Source organism: Cricetulus griseus, chromosome X (genome assembly GCF_003668045.3).
Source record: "Cricetulus griseus strain 17A/GY chromosome X, alternate assembly CriGri-PICRH-1.0, whole genome shotgun sequence".
NCBI lineage: Eukaryota > Metazoa > Chordata > Mammalia > Rodentia > Cricetidae > Cricetulus > Cricetulus griseus.
The window spans coordinates 68,823,721-68,849,004 of NC_048604.1; the positions used below are offsets into that span (position 1 = coordinate 68,823,721).

The 25,284-nt window shown below is 47.5% G+C and overlaps 1 protein-coding gene across 7 annotated transcripts; it reads left to right on the top strand.

Annotated features, from left to right (window-relative positions):
- Positions 1-8,085: 8,085 nt before the first annotated feature.
- Positions 8,086-24,570, top strand: Zmym3 (zinc finger MYM-type containing 3). 7 transcript variants are annotated; one of them, XM_027431779.2, is made up of 25 exons: positions 8,086-8,150; positions 9,529-10,211; positions 11,168-11,211; positions 11,512-11,584; positions 12,030-12,324; positions 12,546-12,723; positions 13,076-13,294; positions 13,585-13,735; positions 13,945-14,060; positions 14,221-14,307; positions 14,423-14,573; positions 14,822-14,994; positions 15,191-15,356; positions 15,941-16,038; positions 16,121-16,280; positions 16,497-16,609; positions 16,748-16,922; positions 17,106-17,252; positions 18,475-18,578; positions 18,889-19,057; positions 19,359-19,510; positions 20,251-20,365; positions 21,311-21,565; positions 22,888-23,002; positions 23,109-24,570. In XM_027431779.2, the coding sequence occupies exons 2-25, from the start codon at positions 9,542-9,544 to the stop codon at positions 23,299-23,301; spliced, it is 4,119 nt and encodes a 1,372-aa protein (XP_027287580.1). In that variant the 5' UTR covers positions 8,086-8,150; positions 9,529-9,541; the 3' UTR covers positions 23,302-24,570. The 7 variants fall into 7 exon arrangements, with proteins under 7 accessions (XP_027287580.1, XP_027287581.1, XP_027287582.1 ...); XM_027431780.2 differs by lacking the exon at positions 8,086-8,150 and adding an exon at positions 8,278-8,339; XM_027431781.2 differs by lacking the exon at positions 8,086-8,150 and adding an exon at positions 8,304-8,326.
- The last annotated feature ends 714 nt before the right edge of the window (positions 24,571-25,284 follow it).

Sequence of the window (25,284 nt, forward strand, 5' to 3'; positions counted from 1 at the left end):
CTAAGGTTCCCATCGCGGAGAGATTCAACAGGTTGGTCGGCGTTGCTGCAGCCACTATGTTGGAGGTCTTCACATCAGACCTATACTATATCCCATAGGAGGCCTATCAGGTAATAACCTTCGCTGTTCCATAATGCTTAACTCACACAGACAGTTAACCAAGGATTACAAGGTTCAATTGATAGGCTCCGGTAGTTAATTCCTACTAATTAATTGATACTCTGGATGGCAGATTATCTCAACAGGCACTACCTACCTTACATGGGGACGCAATGATCTAGACCTGTGTTATCTAATAAGACTTCTTACAATGTTGAGAAGGTTCTGTGGCGCATTCAATAGAGATTAGCCATATTCTACCCCACCCACCTCACGCTTGCGTGTGTGTGTGTGTGTGTGTGTGTGTGTGTGTGTGTGTGTATCAACATAAGACTACTAGCTACTATATTGGGTATATTTAACCCAATGATTCCCAAACTCTGAGAGGAAAAAAATGTATTATGAAAAAGGAAAATAAATCCTTACTCGTGGGGGGAAAAGAATCAAACAATGTTCAACACTATGAAGAGAAAAGTCTCACCCCTTCCACTCATCTCCTATATCTACTACCCAATTATGACAGCTGCTTTCTATGTATGACTGTCCCAATCAAAGGGAAATTATTAAGCCTTTAATACCTGCACACAGGACGCTAAGAAAGAAGGATCGCCCAGGAGGCCATCCTGGACAACCAGGCCAGCCAGTGCATAAAACAAGACTCTGTCTACACACACACACACACACACACACACACACACACACACACACACACGCATGCACAAAACCACACACACACGTATGTATGTATGATTTAAAATATGGATATACTTTTCTAAGCTGTGACTTTTTCTGTTTTTTAAAAAAAGATTTATTGGGGGCTGAGGAGATGGCTCAACTGTTAAGAATACTGGCTGCTCTTCCAGAGCACTAGAGTAACTATCCCAGCTGGCATTAGTGGCTAACAACTGTCTGTAACTCCAGTTTCCAGGGTATCTGACGCCCTCTTCTGGCTTCTGCAGGCACTGCATGCATGTGGTGCACAGATGGTATACATAAAATAAAAAAAAAAACCAGCCATATACATAAAATGAAAAAAATAAAAGATTTGTGTGTGTGTGTGTGTGTGTGTGTGTGTGTGTGTGTGTGTGTGTGTGTGTGCTTTTGCTGGCATGAATGTAAGTTCACCACCTGTGTGCAGTGCTCAAGTACGACAGAAGACAGTGGTGGATCCCCTAGAACTGGAGTTACAGATAGTTGTAAGCCACCATGTAGTCTGGCAATACAACCCAGTTCCTCTGCAAGAGCAGTCAGTATTCTTAACCTCTGAGCCATCCCTGAAGTGCCAGCTGTGACTTTTTCTAAGCTGAATTGTTTTTGAAAAAAAAAAAAAAAACAGGGGCTGGAAAGATTGCTTAGAGCCCTGACTGCTCTTGCAGATGGCCTGGTTCCATTCCAGCCCAGCATGCACATGGCAGCTCACAACTACTCATAAGTCCAGTTCAGGAGATCTAACACGTCTCCTGACCTCCTCAGGGTCCTGCATGCTTGTGATAAACATCATACATACACACAGGCATAGCTCATCCCATCAGTGGCCCACAGTTTTGATCTCAGCACTTGGGAGGCAGTGCTGGGATCCAAGCTGGGATCTCATTCTCTGTGAGTTCTAGTCCAGCCTGGTCCTCAGAGCAAGTTCTAGGACAGCTAGGGCTACACAGAGAAACCATATCTCAGAAAACAAACAAAAAACTCAGGTGAACACACACACACACACACACACACACACACACACACACACACACTTCAATAAAATAAATATTTACAAAAAACTTTAGCAGTGGGCTGGAGAGATGGCTCAGAGGTTAAGAGCACTGGCTGTTCTTCCAGAAGTCCAGAGTTCAATTCCCAGCAACCTCATGGTGGCTCACAAGCCTCTGTAATGAGATCTGGTGTCCTCTTTTGGCCTGCAGGCATACATGCAGGCAGAATACTGTATACATAATAAATAAATAAATAAATAAATAAATAAATACTTTAGCAGTTTTGCACACCTTTAGCCCCAGCACTCTGAAGGGGGAGGCAGGGGCAGGTGAATCTGTGAGTTGGAGGCCATCCCAGTCTACAGAGTGAGTTCCAGGACAGCCAGGACTGTTTTACAGGGAAACCCTGTCTCAAAAACAAAAGCAACTTTAGCAAAGTTGGTCATGTCAGTAGTGCTCACCCCAGCACTTGAGATCAAGGAAGGAAACCCTTCAGTTTGGGGCTAGATCAGGCGACATAATGAAACTGGGTTTTTTTTGTTTGTTTGTTCATTTTTGTTGTCTTAATTTGTTGTTGTTGTTGTTGTTGTTTTGAGACAGGGTTTCTCTGTATAGCCTTAGCCACTGCTGCCTGGATTGATTTATTTTTTAAAGCTGGGTTTGGTGGCTCATGTCTTTAATCTGAGTGTTCACTCAGGAGACAGAGGCAGGAGGATCTCTATGAATTTAAGTCCAGTCTGGTCTACATAGTGAATTCTAGGCCAGCCAGGACTACAGACTGAGGCTGTCTCAAAACAACAAGAGAACAAAACAAAAAGTCAGGGCCAGTAACATAACTTAGCAGGTAAAGGCACTCCACTATCCTCACAATTGGAGTTGAATCCCCAAGACCCACATGGTGGAATGGGAGAAGAAACTCCTTCAAGTTGTCCTCTGACTTCCACACATGGACTGTAGCATGTGCACAGCCACATATGTAAATACATATATAAATGGATAAATGTATTAGAAAAATTATTTATTGTGTGTGGTGTGTGCCCCATGGAGTTATAGATAGTTGTAAGCTGCCCAATTTGGATGTCAGGAACCAAACTTGGGTCCTCCAGGAGAAAAGAAAGTTCTCTTCACCACTGAGCCATCCTCCAGCCACAGAAAAATATTTTTAGAAAAGATAGTCACTGGGCAGTGGTGGCGCACACCTTTAGTCCCAGCACTCAGGAGGCAGAGGCAGGCAGATCTCTATGAGTTTGAAGTCAACCTGGTCTACAGAGCAAGTTCCAGGACAGCCTCCAAAGCTACACATAGAAATCCTGTCTCGAATAAAACAAACAAACAAACAAACAAACAACAAAAAGATAGTCTATGTTGCACATGCTAGACTCTAGCCTTTCTTGCCTCAGCCTCCAGAGTACCTGAGACTATAGGCCTGTGTTATCTTGGTTATTTAGCTATCTTGCCATATGGACACTGATCTATTCAAAGTTTTCTTTTTGGAGGATAGGGGTGAAACACAGCTCACGCCCAGTCTGGCATCATACTCTCCATCCTCCTGGCTTGGCCTGTGCCACCACATCCAGTTTCTAGCTCATTTTAATGAGGTTAATTTTAGGCACATATTGTAGGTATATCATTCCGCAGATTTCTAATCTCAACACTAGAGAAGTTAAGGCAGTAGGATCAAGATTTTGAGACCATGGCTGTCAAGGTGGCTCAGTGAGTAGAAGTGTCTGCTGTCAAGCTTTTTAATCTGAGTTTGATCCCTAGAACTGATGTGAAATGAGAACAGACTTCCACCGGTTGTCCTTAATACACAGTAGCACATGAATGCCCTTATTCACACACACACACACACACACACACACACACACACACACACACACACACACACACACACATATTGGGTTGAGACTGAAGACAGCTCAATGGTAGAGAGCACTGGTTGCTCTTAAAGAGGATCTGGATTTGAGTGCCAGCACCCAGTAACTCCAGTTCCAGTTCCAAGGATATCTGATGCCCCCTTCTGGTCTCTTCAGGCACTGCATGAAGGTAGCACACATATATACATATAGGCAACTGAATAGTATAAAATAAAGAAATCTTTCTAAAAATTAATAAATGTAGCTAGGTATGGTGGCGCACACCTTTAATCCCAGCACTCAGGAGGCAGAGGCAGGCAGATCTCTGTGAGTTTGAGGTCACCCTGGTCTACATAAAGGGTTCTAGGACAGCTACACAGAGAAACCCTATCTCAAAAAACAAATCAAATACAATAAATAAATAAATAGATAAATAAATGTTTAAGAAAAAGAGTTATGAAACCAGCCTGAGCTACATAGCAAGGCTCTAGTTCAACACACACACACACACACACACACACACACACACACCCACACACACCAATAAATGTAATTAAAATATACCAGGCATAGTGGTACAAGCCTTTAATCCCAGCACTTGAGAAGCAGAGGCAGGAAGATCTCTGTGTGTTTGAGGCCAATCTGGTCTACATAGCAAGCTAGTTCCAGGCCAACTAGAACTACATAGTGAGACATGTCTCAAACAAAACAAAAAGGGTCTAGGGTGGCTCATTGAAGAACAAGTGCTTCCCAGGTGTAAGGTCCCTAGGTTTGATACCCAGCACCAAAAATGTTAATAAAAGATGTGTTTATCTCTAAGTGGTAGGTCATTATCACATTATTTTTAGTTTTTTACTTTTGTGTGGGGGTGGGGGTGCAAGCATATTATGGGTGTGGAGATCAAATGGCAACATTCAGAAGTTAGTTCTCTCCCTATGCCTAATGTGAGTTCCAGGGGTCAGACTTAAGGCATCAGGCTTGGCAGCAAGTACCTTTACCTGCTGAGCCATGCTGTTGGCTCTGATTTTTGCTTGTTTTGTTTTGTTCTGACAGGTTTTCTCTCAGTAGCCCTGACTGTCCTGGAACTCATTAGGTAGACCAGGCTGGCCTCAAACCTGGAGATAAACCTGTCTCTGCCTCCCAAGTACTGGGAAAAAGGCATGAACCACCACCACCCAGCTCTCTTTCTTTCTTAAGGCGTCTCTCTCTCTCTCTCTCTCTCTCTCTCTCTCTCTCTCTCTCTCTCTCTCTCTCTTTCTCTCTCTTTCTTCCTCCCTGCCTCCCTTCTCCCTTCCCCTCTCTCCTCCCCCTCTCTCTTTTGTTTTCTGACAGGTTTCTCTGTGTAACAGTCCTGGATGTCCTGGAACTCACTCTGTAGACCAGTCTGGTCTCAGCACTGGGGATTGATCCTAGAGCATATCACAAGTGCAAGCCAAGTTCTCTACAATTAAATTCTATCCCTCAATCCTCTTTTTTGTGTGTGTGTTTTGAGACAGGGTTTCTCTGTGGCTTTGGATGATGTCCTGAAACTAGCTCTTGTAGACCAGTCTGGTCTCAAACTCACAGAGATCCACCTGCCTCTGCCTCCAGAGTGCTGGGACTAAAGGCATGCACCACCTCTTTTTATCTTTTATTTTGAAACAGTGCCCCCTCTCTTTGAGATAGGATCCCATTATGTAGCCCAGGCTAACCTGGAACTCAATATGTAAACTAGATAGGCCTTGAACTCCCAGAGAACTACCTCTACCTCCAGCTGTGTCACTGGGATTAAAGGCCACCAGAATTGAATTTAACTTCGTAGCCCAGACAGGCCCGTCTCAATCTCCTGAGTAGCCTAGTTTATCATCTGCATTAAGAGGCCTGGCTAAGAAATATTGTTAATATGTAGCCTAGGTTGGCCTCGAACACAGTAGTCTCCTGTCAGTCTCCTGAGTACTGAGGTTACAGACTTGTGTTTCCACAACTGACCTATTTATACCTTTGCAACCAGAAAAAAAGTATAAAATGAAGATGTGGCTCTGGGTTATATAGCACTTAGTATGTGTAAGGCTCAGGTTTAAGCCCCAGCACTGCAAAAATGAAATAAATAAAAATATTCTGGGCTAGGGGTGTAACTCAGTTGGTCAAATGCTTGCTTAGCATCCACAAGCTCTGGGATTGACTCCCAGCATACCATAAAACAGGCATTGTAGCCGGGCGGTGGTGGCGCATGCCTTTAATCCCAGCACTTGGGAGGCAGAGGCAGGCGGATCTCTGTGAGTTCGAGACCAGCCTGGTCTACAAGAGCTAGTTCCAGGACAGCCTCCAAAGCTACAGGGAAACCATGTCTCGAAAAACCAACCAACCAACCAACCAACCAACCAAATAAACAAACAAAAACAGGCATTGTAAATTACACATATCTGTAATTCTAGGTGGAGGCAAAAGTTAGAAGTCATCCTTGGATATAGAGTTCTAAGCCAGCCTGAGTTGCATAGCAAGTTCAAAACTACCAGACTGGGGCACATAAGACTCTTACCCAAAACAGGAAAAACAAAACAAAAATCCCAGAGTTTTAGTTTCATAGTAAAATTTGCAGCACACAGCTTTCCTGTATAGCTGGTGTCCCGGAACATTCACAGCCTTTCCAACTATTAACATCGAGGGAAAGACAGGTACACTTGTTGCAATCCATGAATAGACACTGATATATCATTACTAACCAAAGCCCTTGGTTTACATTAGCACTTACTCTTAGTATTTTACATCATATTTGAATAATGTATGTTGATCTGTATCTACCATTAGAACATCATGCAGAGTGATGTTACTGTTATAAAATCCTGGGTTCCTTGTTATTGGCTTTTAAAATATATTTATTTGTTTTGTGTGTACATACATGCTACATCACAGGTGTGAAGGACAGAGGACAATTTGCAGGCCTAGGTTCTCTCCTAGTATCTGGGTCTTAGACTTGGCAGCAAGTAAGTGCCTTTACTGCTGAGCCATCTCATTGCCCTCAGTTGTGGTTTAGTATGACTGAAGTTTTATTTTATTTTGCTTTTGTTCTTTTGAAACAGGGTCTTGCTATGTATTCTAGGCTGGCTTCAAACTGCATGGAATCCTCCTGCCTCAGGTTCCCTGTGTGCCGCCCCACCCAGTTTTGTTTTTGTTTTAAGACAGAGTCTCACTATGCAGCCCAAGGTATTCTCAGGGTCATCATCCTTTTGACAGCCCCCTAATTCCTGGAATCACAGAGCACTCTGCCAGATCAGAACTCACTCCTCCCTCTCCATACCATCTGAAAATTAGTGATCAAACATTCCACCACCACAGCAGCCAAGGAGCCGGGCATGTGTTGAGAGGGGGCAGACAAATAAAGGAACTAGGTGGCCCAACTGGGAACAAACAAAATACAAAGAAGCAGTACAAAGAGAAAGAAGCAGAAAGTGGGAGATGGGTACACAGCATACTGATTAAGATACAGAAAGCTGGGTTTAGGCAACCTACACTGAAAAAATTACATTTATCTCTGATGCAGGAGAGAGCAAAGACAATCTCAAGGCTAATGGGGGGGGGAGCTAGGAAAGGCAAGGTTTCTGTGAAAATGTGGGTAAAACTCCCAAGGACTAGGCTTGGGAAGGATTTACCTGGAAAGGAGGAAAGGCCAGAGGCAAGATAGAGGGGCAATGGACAATACTGGATTCCCTTTTTGCCTGAGTTTCTACTATTTAAGCTAGTAAATGCTGTGCAGCCCTTAGGAGCTATCGTGGCAATAGGGGGTGTGGGGTTGTAAAGTGTTCTATCATGAGACCTGATACTGACACTGGCACTTACTCCTTTAAATCAGTAGACCTAATGTTAGTGACCCCTACCCCTACCCTACTTCTCAAGCCTTAACCGTAGCCACGCCCACCATCAAGTAGGATCCCTGGAGCCTGTGTTTGCCTGAGTGCTTCAGAGACGCAGAGACATAGAGACAGGGAAAGAGACTGACAAGAACCCAAAAAGAGGATAGAGGGGAGGACAGTGTGTGTGTGTGTGTGTGTGTGTGTGTGTGTGTGTGTGTGTGTGTGTGTGTGTGTGCGTGTGTGTGCGTGTGCTTCTGGTGAGGAAAACTATTCGACATAATTCAAGCTCCGGGTTCAGTGAAATGATCCTAGAACTTACCCAAAGGCCATGGAGGGAGAGGGGTGTGTGTGTAGCCTTGCAGAACCTGCTTTGGGGGTCATCAGGCAGTAACCGTTACTGCATAGGCGTTGTCACTAAGCCAGAGCCATTTAACTGGCAAGGGTGGTTGGAGAGCAAGCTTGAGACACCCCATAACTACGTCTCTTAGACAGGTTGGAGGGGGGCTGAGGCTGCAGACAAGGGGAGGAGGGGCACTTGAGGGTTGGGTCTTTGCCTCCCCCATTCTCTGCTGTCACTCACTACCCCAACAGTCGCCCGGGGGGCGGGCCCCGAGAGGTGGGGATGGGGGAGGGTAATCTTGGCAGGCGTCTGCTGCTCGGCGTAGGTAGGGACTGCTGAGGGGGGACACGGGGGGAGGACGCTGAACACGAGTGGGAAGCGAAGAGAGACACGGAGGGGGGAGGGGACTGGGAACCATTTGAATGAGAGGAGGGGATCACGGGTACAGTGGGCTCTGGAGGTAGGGCGGGCACGGGTGTGACGGGGCCAGACTCGAGCCAGGTAAGGAAAGCAGGTGCGTAGATCTGGGTTTTTCTTCATTTTTTGTGTGTGTCTTTAGTATACTAGGCCCTTCGGTAGAAAGGGGGCACCGCCTTCCCCGGGGGCGGGCTTCAAAGCTCCAGAGGCTATCTTTTCCTCAACTAACGGGGCCCCGGGCGGGGGCTCAAGCTCCATCCCCAGTGACTATACTCCACTCCGCAATTTCCAGGCGGCCACTGGGCTGGGAGTCTCGCGCCGGGGGCCGGCGCTGTCTCGCGAGCCCCCTCCTCCAGCCAGCCAATGGGATTGGTTGCTGGCACCGCCCGCCTGCCTGGTGCAGAGCGCTCAGCGCTGCAAGCGGCGCTGCCATTTAAAGGGGCCGCGACCCCTGTCCCGGCTGCTAGGGAGGGAGGTGGAGAAGGAGCGCGGGGCCGTCGCTGTCTGCAGTTCTAGGCTTGTAGCCGTTACTCTAACCCTGCCGCAGGTAGGGGTCGGGTCTGATCAAGCCGAACCGAACCTGCAGGCGGGATCTCGCAGTAGCCGGGAGGGGGGTCTAAGGAGAAATCGTAGCTCCAAAATGTCTTCCTGTAAATGCCTGAGGTTGGGGGTGGGCAACAGGAGAAGGGAAAGACTAGGGGAGCAGTAGGGAAGGGGGGACGGGGCTGGGGAAGTGGTCCACCCTGAAAGGTAACCGAGCGGGGGAATGGTTAGGAAGGGCAATTTGTGGGGGCGGGGAAGGGCTGAGGGTGGACGGGGCTTTGCGGGGAGGGGCGGTGGGGTTGGACAGGATGGGTAGAGACTGGAAACCTGAGGGGCTCTCGGAGAGTAAGAAGGGACCAAGGGCTGAGATCGCTGGAGCGGGAAAGGCTTCTGGCTGCGGCCACCAGAAGAGACTCTGAGGGGGCGTTTAGCCTGAGGTGGGGGTGTGTGTGAAAGGTAGGGAAGAAGGAGCTACGAGTCTCGGTGGGGGGTGTCGGGCGGGTTAGAGACCAACTGCCTGGCGAGTGTGGGCACGGGGCCAGGGCGGGGAACGCCACTCCCCACAGAGGGCGCTGTATTGGGGGGGGGGAGTGGACATTGGGACTGAAGCCTGTGAAAATGCCTATCGGTTGTGGGGGGCGGCTGCTAATGAGAAATCCAAGTGGATGACGGGGTGTGTCCCATTGCCTACATAAAAAATTCAGGCTAAGACCACCTCTACTGCCCCCTCTTCCGATCTGCAGCCCGTACCCAGCCATGGACCCCAGTGATTTCCCCAGTCCATTTGACCCATTGACCCTGCCAGAGAAGCCCCTGGCTGGAGACCTTCCAGTAGACATGGAATTTGGAGAGGATCTGCTGGAATCTCAGACTGCCCCAACTCGAGGATGGGCTCCCCCAGGTCCGTCTCCATCCTCTGGAGCCCTGGACCTGCTTGATACCCCTTCTGGCCTGGAAAAAGACCCTGGAGTAGTCCTGGATGGAGCCACTGAGCTACTGGGGTTGGGGGGGCTACTTTATAAAGCCCCCTCCCCCCCAGAGGTGGACCATGGTCCTGAGGGGACCCTTGCATGGGATTCGGGGGAGCAGACCCTAGAGCCTGGACCAGGGTGCCAGACCCCCGAGGTGATGCCACCTGATCCAGGGTCTGGGGCTAGTCCCACTTCACCTGAGGGGCTACTAGAACCTTTGGCTCCGGATTCTCCAATAATCCTGGAGTCTCCCCATATTGAAGAGGAGGAAATACCCCCCATAGCTACAAGGAGAAGGGGCTCCCCTAGGCAGGAGGAGGAGCATACCCAAGGGCGGCCACAGAGCCCAAATGCACCCCCTAGCCCTTCAGTGGGAGAGACTCTGGGGGATGGAATCAACAATTCTCAGACCAAACCTGGGGTCTCTATCCCTGCTGCGCATCCTTCTTTGCCAGGTAGGTTGTCTAATCATTTGGAGGGAGCTGGGGAAAGGGTGGTGGTAAGGAGGGCTGGTTTATGTGCTTTGAGAACTGGAGGAGGAGGAGGAGGGGCAGGAGGCTGGAAAGATTAGAGTAGGGATATGTGTGGGGAAGGAATTGGGCTTTGGGAAGGAAGAGTGGGGTGTGGTGGAGATTATGGAAAATAGGGGTGGGAGGAGTGGAGGGGCTGTGCAGGATGAATGGGGTAGTATGAGGGAATGAATTTGATGGCAAAGGTTCCCTTTTTCGAACCCCAGTGGGCTTTCAGTACCAGGGTCCTTCCTACAGGATTTGAAGGAAAATAGCAGGTTTTTAGTCTCTTAAATTTTTCTAGCTGTGTGGTTCTAAATGGGAGTGGAGTTTCTGGGATTGATGAATGGTAACTCCTCTCCGAAGTCCCTAACAGCATACTGATTTCAGGGGAATGGTAGAGAGGCAGGATCTAGGATGTGTCTCTGATAGGGGAGGGACAATCTACTCCTGAGGTTCTAGTTTCTCCCCTAAATTACCTAGTGGTATCCTTCCTCTAGGCTGTGATAAGGATCTTTAAATATATAATCTTATATAATATATCTTATATATTACCAAAGTCCAGAGAAACCTATCCATACATTGATGGGAATATTTTTTCTTCTTGCTCCCTTTCAGTGGTTGCATTTGTTTTTTGTTGGTAAAATATAAATTCTTCTTGACCAGTGGGACAGAAATGATTGGAAGGGTAGAATAATGCATTTATTTAATGGAGAATAGCTGCACACATACCCTCCCTACTTCCACCTTAGTACCAAGTCTGAAGTAACCCTGAAAGGGTTAGAAGCCACAGGCGCTCAGTTTTTCCTTTCAGTTTTGAGTAAATTCTTCCCCAGGAATGGAGGTGGGAGTTGGGCCTGGGCAGGCTGAAGATTTAGGCTACCTTCTTGCTTCCTTTGCAGGAGATGGACTCACAGTGAAGGAGAGTGAGAAGCCGCCTGAGAGGGTGAGGGGGGGAGGGGATTGAAAAGAGTCTGGTTCCCCCTATAGCTCTGAGAAGGACAGACCCTCCATTTTCCTTCCTAGATGTTGGGGGGGGGAGGTGCTGTCAGGTGATCCAGAGAAGGGAGGAGCTCTTGTGTCTACTATTCTTAAAAGTCCAGCTCCCATTTCCCCCTTCTTTTCAGGGATGGGCCAAGGGTCCCAACTCTCTCCCCCCACCTTCCATCTCCTATGCTTTCCCAAACCTTGTACTCCAGTTAGCCTGCCGCTAGTGTCAGCTTTCCTCCCTGCCCCTTTTTCCAAGGTACAGAAGAGAAGCGAACGCGTTAGAAGAGCAGAACCTCCAAAGCCTGAGGTTGTGGATTCCACTGAGAGCAGTAAGTAGGATTTGAGGAAGTGTGACCTGGGAATTCCGGGTGTAGAGAAGAGCTGAAGGTGGGATTATGACAGGGCATGCATCTTCTGGCTCCTGTAGTTCCTCTCTGCAGAAAGAGAAGTGCCTGTCTCTGCTATGGGTTGGCATGGGAACCAAGAGGCAGTAGGGGGGAAATTGAAAACAAGAACAGTAAGAGTAGAGAGTTTCATGTTTCAACTATACTGTCCCTGTCCCCAGTCTTCTCTCTTAGAACCACCCTCCTGAATATTGTAAAATAACCATGGGCAACTTAAATACCAATGTAATGGGAGAGGAAGTATAACAGCCAGAACAAGAGGAATCCCAGAGATCCCAGGATCAGTATTGAACTTACTATTGGTCTGGTCATCAAATGACTGGAGATCTGTTCTGGTGGTCTTTTCTCACTGCCCCGCCTACTCCCACAGTTCCAGTGTCAGATGAGGATTCTGATGCCATGGTAGATGACCCCAATGATGAGGACTTTGTGCCATTCCGGCCCCGGCGCTCTCCTCGCATGTCACTGCGCTCAAGTATGGCACAAAGGGCTGGGCGCTCTTCAATGGGCACCAAGATGTCTTGTGCACATTGCCGGACACCACTGCAGAAGGGGCAGACGGCCTATCAGCGCAAGGGGCTGCCTCAGCTCTTCTGTTCTTCATCTTGTCTCACTACTTTCTCCAAGAAGCCCTTGGGCAGAAAGACCTGTACCTTCTGCAAGAAGTGCGTGGAGATCCTAGGGTGGGCGGGGGCAGGGACCAGGGGAGGGAGTTATGGGTGAGAGAGATTGTATTGACAAAAGCAAGCAAGATGGAGATGATAGGGTTAATTTAGGGAAGTGAGTATTTCACTCTGGTCATCAATCTGAATCCTAGGGAGCTCAGGGGTTACTGCTGGAATAAGAGGGTGGTCCTGGAAATACTCAAACCTGTTCCCACCTCCAGGGAGATCTGGAACACCAAGGACTCAGTGGTGATACAGACTGGTTCAGGAGGCTCCTTCCAAGAGTTCTGCACATCCGTCTGTCTGTCTCTGTATGAGGCCCAGCAGCAGCGTCCAATCCCCCAGTCTGGGGATCCTGCCGATGCCACTCGCTGCAGCATATGCCAGAAGACTGGAGAGGTGAGGCTACTCACCACAGGCCAATTTGCAGAGCCTGCTGGCTCTGACCTGCCCCTCTGATTCTGGAGCTGCAGGGGCCAGGCCCTAGGGGAAAGGGATTATGGGTGGAAAAGGTAGCCATTATGAGGGAGCAAATTCAGGATAGAGCTTCTCCAGGACGTATGCAGCTGCTCCTCCTTATCTCCCAGGATCTCAACATCAAGTGTACAGCCTGGCACACGGGTTGGGGGTTCCTAGGCCCACTCTCTGCTATGAAGGTCTAGGGTGAGGTGGGAGTTCTGTCCTTGCATTGACTGGGGTGGGCGGTGGTGGTCTGGCCTCAGCTCAGCGTGTACATATGTCTGTGTGGCAGGTTCTACATGAGGTCAGCAATGGCAGCGTGGTGCATCGACTCTGCAGTGATTCTTGCTTCTCCAAATTCCGAGCCAACAAGGGACTGAAAACCAACTGTTGTGACCAGTGTGGGGCTTACATCTACGCCAGGCCTGGGAGCCTTGGCCCAGAGCTCCTCTTCCATGATGGTCAACAAAAGCGGTTTTGCAACACAACGTGCTTGGGGGCGTACAAGAAGGTGGGGCCGAGGGAGTAGTGCATTAGAGGGCTATGGAAGGGGGTGTGGTTCTTGGGTGATAAATAAAGGTGCCTGAAGGGTCGAGGGCTGGGCAAAATAAAACAAATAAAGGGGGTTTCAATTGTATCTGTTATGTTTTATTTTTGAAGCTGGCTGGTGGACACACAGGTCTTTGTTATATCATCATCTATACTTTTTTGTATGCCTGAAAAATTTCATGTTTAAAAAATTTTAAAAATAAAAGTGAAGGGACAAATCCAGCCTCAGCCTCTCCTTCCCCATCCTCACAGAAAAACACACGTGTGTACCCATGTGTCTGGTGCAAGACCCTGTGTAAGAACTTTGAGATGCTATCACATGTGGATCGTAATGGCAAGACCAGCTTGTTCTGTTCCCTGTGCTGTACCACTTCTTACAAAGTGAAGCAGGCAGGGCTCACTGGTAGGTGCAAAGCCCTCTTCTCTGAGATCCCTGCTGGCCTTCCTTCTACTTCCCACATTCCCCTCTTGTAGAGTAATTTCTGCTGCCCAACCTTAGCCCCAACCACATCTTCCCGTGGATTTTCTGTTCCATCTCTGCCCTGCCTTACACCTTCTATGTGCTCTCTCTTCCTCTTTCTCTTTCTTTCTTTCTCTCTTTCTATGCCCCAGGCCCTCCCCGACCCTGCAGCTTCTGCCGCCGCAGCCTCTCTGACCCTTGTTACTACAACAAAGTTGATCGCACAGTCTACCAGTTCTGCAGCCCCAGCTGCTGGACCAAGTTCCAGGTACTCCAGACCCTGGACCAGGGATAAAGGGTGTGGCAACAGGGAAAGGGTAGGAGAACTGGGGTAGGTAGGCCTGGGTAGGGCAAAGAGCAAGCCTGATCCCCCCTCCCCTCTGGCACTGCACACATCTTGCCCCCTTATTTGTCTTCCTTCCCTCCAGCGTACTAGCCCTGAGGGGGGCATTCACCTGAGCTGTCACTACTGCCATAGCCTCTTCAGTGGCAAGCCTGAGGTCTTGGAGTGGCAGGTAAGATCCCCCCCCACCCGCATTTTGCCACATGTTTGAAGCAGTCTTCTCAAGCTGTGCCTGTGAGGTGCAAATGTCCTAGTTGTGCCCTCCCTGTCCTGTGTTTCCACCTCAGGACCAGGTCTTCCAGTTCTGCTGCCGTGATTGCTGTGAGGACTTCAAGAGGCTTCGGGGTGTGGTATCCCAGTGTGAGCACTGCCGGCAGGAGAAACTCCTGCATGAGAAACTCCGGTTCAGTGGGGTGGAGAAAAGCTTCTGCAGCGAAGGTAAGGAAGTGAGTTAGGGACCAAGGCCCTGTTTCTTATGACCAGGGAGGATGGCAGAGAAAGGAGCAAGGCTTAGAAAGCAGTGCATGAGGTAGGGCCTCGTCAGAATGCTCCACCCTATTTATGCTAAGACTTTAGGTGAAGTGCTATCAGATGAGGTTTCAGATGTAGCACTTTGAAAAGACTGGGTCTTTATGCCTGTGAATAACTCCTTCTCCGGGCTCTCTTTTCTATTCTCTCCTTTCTAGGCTGTGTGCTGCTGTACAAACAAGATTTCACTAAGAAGCTGGGCTTATGCTGTATCACTTGTACTTACTGCTCCCAAACCTGCCAGCGTGGAGTCACTGAGCAACTGGATGGCAGCACCTGGGACTTTTGCAGTGAGGACTGTAAGACCAAGTACCTGTTATGGTACTGCAAGGTAAGGAGAGTCAACATGTCAGAAAGAAGGCAGCAGGGGTATGAACTGTTGTTCTGCCATCAGCGTCAGATCTCCAGGGAGGGGAGCTAACCTCTCCAATCTCTAAACTGGTCTAGTTTCCAAAGAGTTTATCATAGAGAAGAGGGCCCAGCATATTTTCAAGAGGCAGGTCTGACCATTCTGTCAATGCCCTCAGGCTGCCCGCTGCCATGCCTGTAAGCGCCAGGGGAAGCTGCTGGAAACCATCCACTGGCGTGGGCAAATCCGTCATTTCTGCAACCAACAGTGTCTGCTGCGCTTCTACAGCCAGCAGAACCAACCCAACTTGGATACCCAGAGTGGGCCAGAAAGCCTCCTGAACAGTGAGTCTGGGACAGTGTGACATTATTAGAACTGGCCTGGGCTCTTCCAATGTTGGGTCAAGCCCCTTCTTCCTCAGTTGCAATTGCCTGTTCCCTGGCCAGAGTACCTGCTACCATGCTCTTTTACCTTCCCGACTCTTATGGTATTCTTTAACCCTTGGAGTGAGAGTCTACTGGTTTTCTGTAAGCATATATAGTTAAGGTGTACTCAGGTGGGATAGGATTATGGTGGTTATGGTCAGCTTTCAGAGAAAGGGAAGTATCAGCATAAGTTTTACCTTTAGTGACACTCTAGGGATTCTTAACTCCTGAAGGCTGCCTAAATGGAAGGTATAAAATGAGGGGCAAGAGGTGTAGTTGCTTTCTAAATGCAGTGTTTCATTCTTCTTGGTAGCCAGAAGCAAAGAATCTTCTTGGCTACTGTTTCTGGGGCCCAGAGAAAACTAGACCTGGGGTAGGAAGGAAGAGAAATCCTAGACTTCCTATTTCTAAAGAGTATACTCTTTCATAAAGCTCTCCCAGAGAAAGGGTGAGGAAAACAATTAGTTCCTCCGACAAGAACATTTATTTGTTTGATTCTACAGGTCAGTCTTCTGAGTCAAAGCCCCAGACACCTTCTCAAACCAAAGTGGAAAACAGCATCACAATGAGGACCCCAGAGGAAAATGGGAATTTGGGCAAGGTCAGGACAAAAGCCAAGAGGGAGGATTATTTCAGAGGAGGGTACTGTAATTGGCAGAACTTACATTCCTTTGATGCTACAGATCCCTGTGAAAATTCGATCAGCGCCAAGTGTGCCCACTCCTCCACCCCCACCACCCCCAGCAACACCCCGAAAAAACAAAGCTGCCATGTGTAAGCCGCTGATGCAGAACCGGGGAGTCTCCTGCAAGGTGGAAATGAAGTCCAAAGGAAGTCAAACAGGTGAGTGCCATGATACCTCCATTCCATGGACTGTACCCCGGAAGTCCTGAGCCTCCAGTTCTATGTTCAGCCCTCTCTCTCTCTCAGTCTGCTCAAGGCAGTTTTGTGGCATTGAACACATGTTTAAAGCTTTTGGGGATGACAGGTGAGCATCAAGTCGTAAATCAGATGTCACTAATCTAGAAGGGGGTGCTAAAAGAGTTTTCTTGTCTGCAGAAGAGTGGAAGCCACAGGTGATTGTGCTGCCTATCCCAGTGCCCGTGTTTGTGCCAGTGCCTATGCATCTATACTGCCAGAAAGTCCCGGTGCCTTTCTCAATGCCTATCCCGGTTAGTGTCCTTGCCCTTCCTGACCAGTCCTCCTTTATCCTTCTAGGATTGAGGTCCACCCTCTCTGGTTTTCTCATAAGTTGCTACCCTTAGCCACTGCTGTGATTCTTGACGTTGAATTGGGATTTGTGCCTTCAGGTGCCTGTGCCCATGTTCCTACCCACTACCTTGGAGAGCACAGAGAAGATTGTGGAGACCATTGAGGAGCTGAAGGTGAAGATCCCTTCCAACCCCTTGGAGGCTGACATCCTGGCCATGGCGGAAATGATTGCAGAGGCTGAAGAGTTAGACAAGGCCTCTTCTGATCTTTGTGGTATGCAGTGGATAGTGGTCATAGTGGAAACAGTGCTAGCAGTCTGTCTGTCTGCCTATGAGAGTGGGAGGTGTGGTCTTGGTGCTGAGTGGGATGGAAGGGGGTAGCTGGGATCAGCCCCTAAAGCCTGTGTAGGGATTGGGCAAAAACTGCACTGACTGAGCTGACTTCTCTGCCTCTTAGATCTTGTGAGCAACCAGAGTGCAGAGGGACTTCTGGAAGACTGTGACCTGTTTGGGACAGCTCGAGATGATGTCCTGGCCATGGCCGTTAAGATGGCTAATGTCTTAGATGAGCCTGGACAAGACTTGGAGGCAGATTTCCCCAAGAGTAAGTAGGATTTAAGGCATGCCCACCAAACATGGTAGTATTTGTGCTGTTACAAAAGGAGTGGTTCTCGTGACCCTGAGCATGGCTCTAAGCCATGTATATTAAGACTGGACAGGGGCTGTGCGGTGGTGATGCACACCTTTAATCCCAGCATTCAGGAGGCAGAGGTAGGGAGATCTCTGAGTTCAAGGCCAGCCTGGCTTACAGTGAGTTCCAGGATAGCCTAGGCTACACAGAGAAACCCTGTCTTGAAAAACCAGAAAAAGGATAGTTTTTTTTTTTTTTTTGAGACAGAATGTCATGTAGCCCAGACTGTCCTTGAACTCACTTTATAGCTGAGGATGGCCTTGAATTTCTGATCCTTCCGCCTGGATTATAGATGTGCACCACCACTCCTAGTTTATATGGTACTGGGGATTGAACCCAGAGCTTCATGTATACTAGGTATATGTCTACTAAGCAACATCCCCTAGCCTTTGTTTTTTATTTTTATTTGTGTGTAAGTGTGTGTATATGGGTATGTGTGAATGTTCATGTATATACAAGTCCATGTTCAGGCTAGAGGAAAACCTTGTGTACCATTCTTCAAGCACTGCCCACCTCGTCTTTGAGATGGGATCTCTTCCACTGCCCTGGAACTTGCCAAGTAGGCTAGGAATCCACCTGTCCTTGCCTCTCCAGTGCTGAATTACAAGTGCATGCTACCATGCCTGGCTTCTCATTTGTGTGCTAGGAATCAAACTCAGGTCTTCATGTTGGCATGGCAAGTACTTTATCAACTGAGCCATCTCCTCTGTTCCCATTGTCACCATTTTTATGTGTGCAGTTCAGTCATATTAAGTATATTTATGTTGCTTTGAATTTGTGAATGTTTGTGTTCAATGTGGTTGGTTGTGGGAATTAAACACAAGGCCCTGTGTATGTTAGTCAAGCTCTACTACTGAGCTACATCTCAACCCTATTTTTTGCTTTTTATTTTGAGAGAGGGCCTCTTGAGTTGCCCGGGTTGGCTTTGAACTCATTCTGTAGCCTAGAACGTCCTGTGGCACATGCATACTTTATATCTGGTGTTTGTGTGCCCCTGACTACCTTTCATATAGTTTTGCTGGTTCCTATTGAGTTCATTGAAGCTGACCAAGTAGCAAGTAGCAAGGATGGGATGAGAGGACTTCAGAGTTGAGGCCTAAAGAAATTGATTTCTTCTTTCTTTCCCTTCTCTTAGATCCTTTGGACATTAACCCAAGTGTAGACTTCCTCTTTGATTGTGGCCTTGTCGGGCCTGAGGATGTATCTACTGAACAGGACCTTCCTCGAGCCATGAGGAAGGTGAGGACTGGGGTTACTGTATCCAGAAAAAGAAAATGGACATCTGAAGGGGCAGGGCTGCTCTCATAGCCACACAAGAAAGCTTAATTTGACCTTCCCTGACCTCCCTTCTCCAACACTAGAAGTACTGAGATCTAGCCAAACTTTGCTTTTCTCCTAATTCACAAGATTATCAACACTATTCTGAGGCTTTCTGCCATTGTAGCTTTCTGTGTTCTTACATTAGTGCTTCCATCCCCAATGGTCAGCACTGTCCTGACTAGCTTTCAGGTGCCTTTGCCACCATCCCTCCTATTGTCTTCCTTTCCAGGGTCAAAAGAGGCTAGTGCTTTCTGAAAGCTGTTCCCGGGACTCTTTGAGCAGCCAGCCTAGTTGTACTGGTCTCAACTATTCATATGGTGTTAATGCTTGGAAGTGCTGGGTACAGTCAAAATATGCCAATGGAGAATCCAGCAAGGGTGATGAGCTTCGCTTTGGCCGTAAGTACTTGGGAGGAAGAAGGCACAGAAGGGAAGAGATAGGGGCTGATACCTAGGAACAGCTGAAGGTATCTAGGAGTGGTAATGGTGTGATCATGTATGGGTTCCCCATCCAGTAAAGGCAATGAACAATTGCAGTCTAAAGGGAGATCCTGTCTAGGTTCAAGGCTGGGGCCTCCTTTTGTAATTGATGGGTTTTTTCCAGGAGCTAGTTGTGACTAAAGGGTTAATGGTGGAGCTATGTAAAGTTCTCCACATGGAGTTTTCTTAATCCTGTCTACCTCTACACACATCACTACAGCCAAACCCATGCGTATCAAAGAGGATATTCTCGCCTGTTCAGCTGCTGAGCTCAACTATGGTCTGGCCCAGTTTGTGAGAGAAATTACTCGACCCAATGGTGAACGATATGAACCTGACAGTATCTACTATCTATGTCTTGGAATCCAGCAGGTACCTCTTGTATACCACCTTGTTTCCTATGACTTTCAGCACAGTGTACACAGTTCTACTGGAACTGTTTCTAGCCCACTCCTTCTTGTCACTTGTCTCTTAGCCTGAATAGGCAGGCAGCTTGCTTAAATTTCCTATGACAAATAGATGTCAGTAGATGACAAATAGATGATCTCCTAAAATCAGTGCTTCATTCCAGGACTATTGTTCAAGTACCAGTCTCCACTGCTATCTGGATCCTCTGGGTCACTCTTGAGTCATCAAGTCTTGAGGAAGAATATGAGGGCTGAGTTTCTTGAGTAGTTGGGTAATGTTTATTTCTCTAGGTGTGGTTAGCAACTATGACCTGATAAAGGGTATCTGAGCTCTGGGCATTGGTGGCACACACCTTTAATCCCAGCACTCAGGAGGCAGAGGCAGGCAGATCTCTGTGAGTTTGAGGCCAGCCTGGTCTACAGAGTGAGTTCCAGGACAGCCAGGACTCCACAGAGAAACCCTGTCTCAAAAAGCGGAAAAAAGGGTATCTGAGCTTGTGAGGATCATCTCCAAGCTGTGCCTCTTTCAGCAAAGCCTCAGTACATCAGCAACCACACCTGAGGGAAAGAGCACTGGGTTATCTACTAAAGCCGTTGTTTCCCGTCCTCTTTAATTATCAAGGACCATGATTGCAGCTTTCATCGTCATTCTCTTTCCTGTAGGTCCTAGTCTGGCTTTATGTATTTCTGTTTTTCTTTCTGTAGTATTTGCTGGAAAATAACCGAATGGTGAACATTTTCACGGACCTTTACTACTTGACTTTCGTTCAAGAACTCAACAAGTCTCTGAGTACCTGGCAGCCCACACTCCTCCCCAACAGTAAGGGACAGGAACTTAGCAGCCCCTTCTCCCTCTCTTCCCTTCTTCCAACACACAACTGCAAGAGTCCTGTACTGTCTGGTCTGTTACTCTTCATTAAGGGTTCAAGGGTAGGAGTATATGCCTGGATGCCTCAGGGTTTCAAGCTAATAGAGCCAGAGTCCCTGCCCTTGAACATGAGGAGAGCCACATGTGGTGATGCATGCATATAATCCCAGCATCAGGGAGGCTGAGGCAGAATTGTGAGTTCTGAGCCAGCCTGGACTATAGAGTGAGACACTGTCATTTAAAAAAAGAACATAAATTAAGCATGGTGGTATATGCATTTAACCCAGCATTTGGGATGCATAGGCAGATGAATCTCTGAGGTCAAGGCTAGCCTAGTCTACATTATGACTTCTAGGCCAGCCAGCCCTACATAGTGAAACCCTGTTTTTTTTGTTGTTGTTTTGTTTTTTGTTTTTGTTTTTTGTTTTTAAATGGAAAAGAGGAACATGAGGAGAAGGTCAAGATTTTTAGTCTGATCCAGGAGCAATGATATTTGCCTATAGTTCCGGCTATTCGGTAGACTGAGACAAGATCTCAAGTTCAAGGCTAGCCTGAGCTACATAGGGGAACCTTTTTCTTAAGAAGGAAAAAAAAGACTCGGGTCTGTAGACTTATGTCTGAGACCAGAAAAAAGACAGTCCAGGTTTGGGTGGTAAGTTAAGAAAAGAAAGCAAGATATGGGAATCCTAGATCTCCCAATTCCAGGATAGGCAAGGCTACACAGAGAATCCCTCTTTCAACACCCCCACAAACCCCCAAATTGCCCAGCCATACTGTGTAGGTCAAGTGTCAGGGTTTATATACAATAAGAAGCCTACAGTTAAGTGTATGTATGTGTAGGAACGCAGGTGGGTTTGGGAAGCCGATCCCCTTTGTTTTTCTCTTTGTCCATCACAGATACTGTATTCTCCCGTGTGGAGGAAGAACACCTCTGGGAGTGCAAGCAGCTGGGGGTCTATTCTCCCTTTGTCCTTCTCAACACCCTCATGTTCTTCAACACTAAGTTTTTTGGACTGCAGACAGCTGAGGAACACATGCAGCTCTCTTTCACTAATGTGGTACGGCAGTCTCGCAAGTGTACCACTCCTCGGGGCACCACAAAGGTGGTGAGCATCCGCTACTATGCCCCAGTCCGACAGAGGAAAGGGCGAGGTATGAGGCTCTCCCCTCCTTTGCTTTTGCCCTTTATGTTCTTTCTCCTGGCATTCCCACCATACCTGCCAGGTTGATCCTCTGCTTTGCCACTAGCTTCCCTCTGTGTTTGCAAAAAAAGATGAAAACAGTCCTGATAGACAGTGGCTGGCTGTTTCATAATAGGAGGGCAGTTAACTGCCTGTTTCTCATCTTCATCTTTTGTAGGTAGTTTATTTGCTTGCCTTATTTTAAAAGAATGAGGGTGGACAGGTAGTAAGCTGTTAGGTGTATCTGACTATCAGGGAGAGTTGACAGTGAATAACAAACTTTCTGTGATCCAAAAACTACATACCGAGGACTGGAGAGATAGCTCAGTTGGTTAAATACCCATACAAGCCACATACATATGTAGGACAACCTGAGTTTGTATCCCTAGCACCCATGTAAACCTAGGCATGGTGACCTGTGTCTATAACCTAGAGCTGGAGCAAGCAGGGGTAGAGACAGGTAGATTCCCCAGAGCTCATTGTTCAGCTAGTCCAGCTAGTTGATGAGCTCCAGGCTCAGTGACAGACTCTGTTTCAACATAATATAGAGCGGACAGAGGAAGATACCCAATGTCAACCTCTGGCCTCCACATGTGCACAGATGCACCCGCACACTCATGTGCACATGCACAACAAAACATGCACTCACACATACACACAAAATAACCACAAAATGAAAACTGTACAGAGGGAGAAAAAGAAACTACATATTGGTTTCCATTCTCTTTGGCTCTGGAATTCTGTCCTGTGTGCGTGTGATTCTTCAAGTCCCTTCTGTGTACCTCTGCCTAAATTGATGGGCAATGGTTATGCCCATCCTTTTTAATCTGACCTAGAAGGCAAGCCCAACCTTCTAACAGAGTCTAACACACTGTCTTACCAATTATTTTGTATGACTTGTGAGTTTAATTCTTTGAGAAATCAACTTGGGAATGGTTATATACACTTTGGCAGGAGGAACTGGGGAGGCCTGCAGAGTAGTACACCTATAGGACGTTTGGTTAGTGTGGAAAGACTAACAAACTCTTCTACTTTCCTTCCTCTCTCCCTTCTTTCTTTCTTTCTTTCTTTCTTTCTTTCTTTCTTTTTTTTTGTGGTAATGGAGGTAGAACCCAGAACTTTGTGTATGCTAGGCAAGCACTCTTCCACCTAGCTACACTCCTAGCCTTTATTTCTTTATGAAGCTGTATTTTTCTGTGCTGTGGCCTTATCTCTGTGTCCTTGATTGTGCTCTGGGAGGTGGCTCATTGGGCCTGTGTTCTAACGAGTCTGGGTCATCTCTCTCCACTGTAGACACAGGTCCTGGGAAACGGAAGAGAGAAGATGAAACTATCTTAGAGCAGCGTGAGAATCGCATGAATCCCCTCCGCTGCCCCGTCAAGTTCTATGAGTTCTATCTCTCAAAATGGTGAGTTGGTGAGCTTATAGGAATGACTTACCATGTGGACCTAAGAGACCTGTTTTGTCTTGGTACTACTAATATCTGTCTTCTACCCTCACCCCCACTATTGTAGTCCTGAAAGCCTCAGGACTCGAAATGATGTGTTCTACTTGCAACCTGAGCGCTCCTGCATTGCGGAGTCACCCCTCTGGTATTCTGTGATTCCCATGGACCGAAGCATGTTGGAGAGCATGCTTAATCGTATTCTGGCTGTGCGTGAGATTTATGAGGAACTTGGTCGTCCTGGGGAAGAAGACCTAGACTGATCCCATGTGGTACCTTGTATTCATCTTTCACATTGGTGTCTGTCCTGTGGGGTAACTGGCCCAGGAACCAATGCTATCCATTCTGAAGGGTCCTGATTGCCTCTTTCTATTCTCTCATTCCCTGCCTTTTCCCAGGAACCCCTGACTTTAACCTTCCATCCCACTTGTAAGCATGGGGTCCCAATCTTCTGTACTCATGGGCTAGTCCCCCAGTGATGGGCATGAAGCAGGTAGCCCATTTTCTTTACGTGTCACAGTGAACCCTTTGTGCTGGGGCCTGACTCTGATGGAGTGATAATAGCTCTGGTGATCCTGTTGGCTTTGGGTTTCGTGACCTATACCTATGTAGGTGAAGCCCTGTGTTCCTAGGTCTGACCTAGGGAAGAACCCAGCTGCCTTCTCTGCCCTGTGTCCTCTCTCTCCTCTTCCCCAGTACCATGTGAAAGGGTCTTGTCTGAGAGATGTGAAATAAATAAATTTCCCTAAAGCACAGAGCTCAGACACGTTTATCCCTCCTGAAATAAGTGATTGTTGGCACCCTTCACCACCATGTCCCTTACCTACCCTTTGAGCACCACTCTTTGGTGCTACGTTTCTCAAGGGTTCCAAATGCTTTCTTTTCCTCAAAGGCAGAGAATGACTCAGTGTGGGGAGCAGACTCCTATTGTGCATATTCCTGTCCCCTTGGTTTATGTGTTTGTCTCTCTCCTCTCTCTCTCTCTGCCATCTTAGGATGGCATGAGCCATGGTGTCAACATGATTAGTCCCTCTGTAACTGCCTCCTCCCTTTAGTTTCATGAACAGAGCTCTCAAGGCAAAGATGAACTTGTGACTTGCATTGGGGCTGGGTTCCCCAATGTTGTTCTACCCCTATCATCAGAGCCAGGCCCACCCCATGGGGGACTTGGCTATACAGGATGGGGTTTGTAGTTCAAAAGACAGGTTAGGAGCTATGGGTAAGGATCCTGCTCCTACTGCCTACATCTTCTCTGTTCCCCCATTTTACCTTTGTGGGCCCAGAAAATTTCGTGTCTGGCAGAGGGAGTGCCCAGTTCTTTCCCTGTTGGCTTTGCTGTTTCCCAGCCTTCTCTTTGTGTTTTTATAACTGTCACCAGTTTAGCCACTGTTTAAATTGTATATATTGTACTGAGGTGCCTGGCCTGTTCCTTCAGTGAGCCATGCCTACCCTTGTGTTGTAGTGAGCAACTGTTGTCACAACTAACCTTCTGTCTCTGGAATTGTTTGTTTCAAATAAAGAGTTAAAATTGTCCTTTGCTTTCTCTGGGGGAGGGAGAGCTGGCTTTGGGGGAATGGGAAATAAGAGAAAAAATGCTAACTGTGGAGCCTTGACAGTTATTCTTACCTCATCCAACAAATATCAGAAATTTGGTCCTTTTGTCATACATTTTCAGAAACATTAGAAAAAAACTAGTTTTCAACAGTCATTTATTGAACTGGGGTCGCTCATGTCTGTAATCCCAGAAGTTGGGAGGAAGAGGCAGGAAGATTAGGAATTCACAGTCATCTTTGACTACGGGGTGAGTTCAAGGCTAATCTGGGCTATATGAAACCCTGACTCAAAAAGGGGACAGGGCCTGGAGATGTAGTTCAATTGATAGAGAATTTGCTGAGCATGCACAAAGTCCTGGGTCCAATCATTAGCAACACATAAAATTGAGCATATGCCTGTAATCCCAGCATTCTTTCAAGGTCATCCTTAGCTACATAGCAAGTTTGAGACCAGCCTTGGCTACATGAGACTCTCTCAAAAAAAAAAAATAAAAAACAAGATATCCATCTGTTAAAGATCCCTTAAGTTTCAGCACTTAGATTACATGCCTGTTTCAAGAAAGACTGATTAAACCTGGTACCTGTATTCAGTAAGCTCTTGGTCTAGGGGACCCGTAAACACTATCAGTACTGGCAGAATGGAATAAATAGGAGTATGGGAGAGCATAGTACAGGCAGAATGAAATAAATAGG